Below are 5,511 nucleotides of genomic sequence, written 5' to 3'. Positions count from 1 at the left end.
CTTTCTGTCCCTTATGTTGTATCCTGTATACTGGGGTTAGGGTAGTGCCAGTCCAGTCAGCAAAGTGATCCAGCAATCACCCACCCTTAATTACAGCACTGAACTACAAATCAGTCACTATTCAGCTATCTCGGAAGGGAAAATCCCTGTGACCATGTGAGGCTTTCAGGAGATATCTGTACACAAACTGTAACAGATGTTGGGTCTCCTAAGTACTGTTTGAAGATTTTCCTCTCCCCTCCCACTCTACAGGTGCTGCCTGTGTCCCTGCCCCCTTCTTCTGCTTGTCTGCCAGGCACCCTCAGCTCTCCCCACTATGTCTTCTAACCCCTCTCCACATGTAAGCCCTGACCCCAGCTAAGGGTGTTCATCCAGCTGCCATGTGAGATTTCCTGGCCATGTTTATTCCTGTTATCTTCAGTCTTACTGGAGCTGATGCTTCTAGCAGCATCTATATCCAGGATCCCCGGAGCCACTGAGGCCTGGATTTCATTCCATCGTGTACACTGCTCAGACCTTAGCATTTCATTTATAGCACCCTCCTAGAACATTCCTGACCTCCACTGTTTTCCCCCAGCTCTCAATTCTCTGGGCTCCCTTCAGGTTTTCATATACCACGTTGGGTCATCTTGCCACATCCATGATTCATTTGGCCTGCTCTGGATCTGGGCTTCATACCCCCCTACCCAGGTGCCTGAAACTTTCCCGGATGTCATCACCTCAGGTCATTTCGAAAAATCAATTCTTACTTGACACCCTCTTCCCAATCCTAACAACATTCTTACCTCATTTGTGTACCTGATCCAGTGCTAGGTGGCCCTGGGTTCAGCAAGACAGTACATCTGTCTTCAGTACGTTCGACAAGGACAGATTAAGACAAAGCTACCGGTTAAAGGCGCCCTGTAAGGGGAGTGTAAGAAAAACATCCTCCCTTTTCCTTGGTAATCCAAACCCGAAGCCTTTGAGTTCTCTGAGGTCTCCGCGCTTCCGGAGTTTCCAACTCTGAGCGGGAGTCTGCAGTGGGCGGGGCTAATCCTTGGCCTCGGGATTGGGTGGCCTGGTCGGAAGGGGCGGCCTCCTGCGCGGAAGCGGGGAAACTTCAGCTGCTGTAGCTGGAAAGCTCCGAACGTCCGAATGGCTGTCCTGTTGCAGGCTGACTGCGCTCGTCGGTAGGTTCAGTGTGGAGGGAACGGGACGGGAGGGTGCGCGGCCCGAGGCCCGATCCCAGGCGGGCTGCTGAGCCGTCGATGTACTCCCCCCAGGCTGATGGCGGAGCTTCGGGGCGCCCTGGACGCCTGCGCAGAGCGACAGCGGCAGCTGGAGCAAAGCCTGCGCGTCTCCCGGCGGCTGCTGCAGGCCTGGTATGTGGATCCCAGGAAGCCCTGGCCAGTTCTCCCTCGTATCCTCGGAATCATGCTTCCGGGACAGGAGGCTGGGTCCATGCGCCCACACTTCCAAGATGCCGGTTATCAATGCCATCTCCTAACGTTATCCTGGCAGGTTTGTGGGGCTGTAGGATGGAGTCTGTTTCAACCATGGGTGCTCTGTCCTTGCAGGGAACCAGTTGGGACCACAGCTCTGGAGCCACCTCCTGGGTCAAAAACTAAAAAAGACCCTTCTCCAGGTAAATCCCCTTGAGCATCTCCAGGTGCTACCCCTGTTCTCTCGAATGTGCAGGGCTAAGGGAACATTCTGGGGCCGCGGGAAGGGACCCCCTACGTAATTCCTGGCTTTCACAGTAAGCACACCAAGCCCCCAAGACCTCAAGGAGCTGGAACTTCTGACCCAGGCACTGGAGAAGGCAATACGGGTGCGGAAAGGCATCTCTAAGACTGCAGAGAGAGGAAGAACTCCCAGCCTGAAATCTGGGTCCATTGCTTTGTCTCCTGGCACCACTGCCTCTGCCGTACCGCAGTCCTCAAACCGGGTTGGCCATTGTTCTTCAAGGACAAGACCTACCAAGGGCATCCATCAGACTAAGGTGCCTGCCAAGAGCCACCCAGAGCTTCCGTTGGTGAGAAACAGGCCTCCTGTGGGGATAGGAGCCCAAGCCACCAGACTTGAATCGAACCACAGGGAACAAATGACGCTGTCAGGTTATCCTCATGCAGCAGAAACCTTCACACTCAAGGAGAAGGGGTAGGTTTCCCTTAAAAGCTGAAAAAACTTACATCTTTACCTGCTTAGATCTGCTGCCCCAGCAGGAGTCTGGGGCTTGGGGTACAGAGAGGGGCAGACATTGAACTGGATGTAGGAGTCCTGGGTATCATCCCATGATACTTATGTTCTTCAGCTGACCAATGGGAGCAGGTGGCTGTGATGGTACTAGATTTGACATGCTGGAACCTGCCCTGTCCTGTCCCCACCAACTACCCCACCAACTCGATGGGGTGAATAAACCCCATCTAGGAACTGCAGGTAGATTCTGGAGCACTCGACCTATGCCTGTTCATGGTGTCCTCTTTTTGTTGTTGGGGGTTTTTTGAGACAGAATCGTACTATGCTGTTCAGGCTGGCCTTGAACTTCTTCAGCCTCCCAAGCGCTGAGATTACAAGAGTGTACTGCCATGACTGGCTTATCGTGTTCTCTCTTCTCTCAGCCAGGTACTGGGATGGCTCGGCTCCCATGTCACTCTGGAAGACTCTTCCAGGGGTGCTGGTGGCATGTGCTTGTCATTTCAGAACTCCAGGAGGCTGAAGCAGGAGGATTGCAGCTATGAGCCCAGTCCGAGCAACTTAGCAACTTAATCAGATCCTGTCTCAAAGCAAAATATAAAAAAGGGTCTATCTCACTCAAAGGCACTGGATTCAATCCCTAGAACCACAAGACAGGATGTGATATGAAACTGGGGAGAATAAAGACCCTTACCTCCAGTGAGAAATGAGCTGGAAATAGGACTGGCAGCCCCAAAAGTAAGATGAGGTTGTTCTGAACACTGGCTTCTCTGACAGGATCCTGCTGCGGCTGCCCATGGCCTTCAGGAAGGCAGCTTTCCAGAATTCCTGGTAAGACAGGGTGGGGACAGAAAGACTTACAGAAATCTGAGCTGTCACCAGCTCAGTGACATACAGGCAATACTTTGTAGCAGGTTCCTCTCTCCTCTTTCTCCTCCTCCTCCTTTTCCTCTTCTTCCTTTTCTTTTTCTTCCCCCTTCTCTCCCCCCCCTTCTTCCTTCTCTTTTTTTTTCTTTTTGAAGCAGTATTTTGCTATGTACTTCAGGCTGTTCTTTTTTTTTTTTTTTTCCCCCAGGCTGTTCTTGAGCTCACTTTGTAGCCCAGGCTGGTCTCAAACTCTCAATGATGATCCTCCTGCCTCAGCCTCCTGAGTGCTGGGAATACAGATATGTGCCATGACACCTGGCTTCCTTGCTTTCTTTACTAGGCATTGTCACTTTCTGTGTTCAGTATGTCCAGCTAAAACTATTACAGTTGCCTCAGGTTCAGGGAGCTTTGAGACCCTACCTCAACCACTCACAAGCTGTGAGACCTGAACATGACATTTGGTGTCTCCAAGTCTCAGTCTCTTCCTCTGGAAACAACAATAAACTCAGCTTTACAGAGGTTTTGGGGATAGAGGGTTCAGGTGGTACCTTTGAGGTTATTGCACTATGCCTGATACAGAGCAAGCATGTAAGTTTCTTACCCGTCATAGTAACTGGTCACTGCTAGCTCCTTTATCCTTGATAGGGTGGGGGGTAGATTCTTCTATTTTTTCTCCAAGACTGGATCTCAGTATGCAAGTCAGGCTGACCTTGAGCTCACTTTGTAGCACAGGCTGGCCTTGAACTCGCAGTGATGCTCCTGCCTCAGCCTCCCAAGTGCTTGGATTCAAGTGTGTACCACTATCCCTGGCTCATTTTTCTTTCTTTCTGTCTTTTGGCTCATTTTTCTTTTAGTACTTTTTTTTTTTTTTTTTTGTAGTGGGCTTTGCATATGCTAGATAAGCACCATCATTGACCTGTTCTTTCTCTTAGTATTTCCTTGACTAGTTCTGTTTTTTGTCCCCTTGTCTTGGTCAGTATCCGTTAAGTTTCCCAGGGTCCCCTTGAAGCCTCTGCTGGCCATCAGCTAGCCTGGAGCCCTTACCCTGTCCCTCACCTTGCTCCCAATGCCCAGCCCAGTTGACCAGAATAACTACCTCTCTTTGCTTCCTGGGGTACTCTGCTATGTATTCCAGCCTGTGGACCCATCTCAACTCCACACAAACCAATGATGCCACCAATGCTGCCAAAAACCAGTTCCTCCAGAAAATGCAGATGTCTGTATCCTTGCTGGGATTGTGGGACCCTGGTGGCTTCCTGCTCTAAACTTTGCAGGTTTAAGGAGCAGCCCCAGGAGGTTTCTTTGTGGAATGGCCAGGGGCTTTCTCCAGACCTCATCAGTGGTGGTAACATGGGGCCTGGCCATAGAGTTTCCCTGACTCATACCCAGTCGAGTATATCCAGCTCCAGGTTCAGTGCTGTGGACGTAGAGATGGAGGCCCAGTGCCTGCAGAAAGCCTGTGCACTGCTTAGACTGCGCATGCAAGAAGAGCTCTCAGCAGGTCAGCAGCCTAACCTGGAACTTGGGAGGGGTGTGCAGGGCAGGTTTCAGGACCAGCATGGATCCAGCCCGCCCTCCCTATTGTGTAGCTCCTATAGACTGGATGCAGGAGTACCGATGCCTGCTCACCCTGGAGGGGCTACAGGCCATGGCCGGGCAGTGTCTCCGTAAGGTGCAGGAATTGTGTACAGGTGAGGCCTCATGGATCCACCACTTGTGCCAAAGTCCAGACCAGAGGCAGGACAGGCAGCAGCCTATCTTGCCCTTATCTTAAGGAAGGGTGACCAACCCAGGGACTAAAGGCAAGCACCTTCACTCTTACCCACAACTTGATACACAGGTTGTGGGGTTGCTGTGTTGTGTGCTGGGTTGTCGCCAGTTATCCTTGGGATCAACCTGCCTTATCTGCCTCAGATAGTTCCTTACCCTCCTGACAGCACCTCACCATACTGAGGAGTTTGTTTACTCAGGTACATAAAGGGTAACTGAGCAACAGAGCTGCTTTTCTTCTTTGCTGCTGCATTTTTCTCCCTGTACCAGGGATTGAATCGAGGACTTTTTACATGCCAGGTAAGTAACACTGAGCTATGTCCCAGCCAGCGGACACCCCCCGCTTTGTTTTTGAGACAGGATCTTGCAGTGTAGTTCAGATTGGCCTTGAACTAACTTTGTGGCCCAGGATGGCCTTGAACCAGCAATCCTTAGCCTCCCAAGTATTAGGATTACTCCAACCCTTTTTATTATCTTTTAAAACAAAATTCACCTTTTTTTTTTCTTCTTTTTATGTATTTAGTACAGGTTTTATAGGGTCTCACTGCACAGATCAGACACCTAGTGAGCCTCCTGTTTTCAGCCTCCCAAGCACTGGGATTACAGGTGCACGCCACCACACCCAGTCTCAATTACTGTGCTTATACTGCTGAGCTATCTCCCCAACCTCTCACCTTTTGTTTATTTATTTATTTTTTT

At 50.7% G+C, this 5,511-nt stretch overlaps 1 protein-coding gene across 2 annotated transcripts in view; it reads left to right on the top strand.

Annotated features, from left to right (window-relative positions):
* The first annotated feature begins 1,087 nt into the window (after nt 1-1,087).
* Tedc2 (tubulin epsilon and delta complex 2) overlaps nt 1,088-5,511 on the top strand; it is a 7,071-nt gene continuing 2,647 nt past the window's right edge. Inside the window, exons 1-8 of one of the 2 annotated variants that reach the window (XM_012514010.2) lie at nt 1,088-1,169; nt 1,263-1,361; nt 1,557-1,624; nt 1,740-2,139; nt 2,953-3,006; nt 4,178-4,262; nt 4,432-4,543; nt 4,632-4,733. In XM_012514010.2, the coding sequence (XP_012369464.1) occupies nt 1,135-1,169; nt 1,263-1,361; nt 1,557-1,624; nt 1,740-2,139; nt 2,953-3,006; nt 4,178-4,262; nt 4,432-4,543; nt 4,632-4,733 (955 nt within the window). In that variant the 5' untranslated portion in view covers nt 1,088-1,134. The remainder of the gene's footprint in view (nt 1,170-1,262; nt 1,362-1,556; nt 1,625-1,739; nt 2,140-2,952; nt 3,007-4,177; nt 4,263-4,431; nt 4,544-4,631; nt 4,734-5,511) is intronic. The other variant, XM_023711305.1, reaches the window with a different exon arrangement.

The sequence above is a fragment of the Octodon degus genome, unplaced genomic scaffold (genome assembly GCF_000260255.1).
Source record: "Octodon degus isolate 3935 unplaced genomic scaffold, OctDeg1.0 scaffold00021, whole genome shotgun sequence".
NCBI lineage: Eukaryota > Metazoa > Chordata > Mammalia > Rodentia > Octodontidae > Octodon > Octodon degus.
This window is presented reverse-complemented; position numbering and strand designations above follow the sequence as displayed.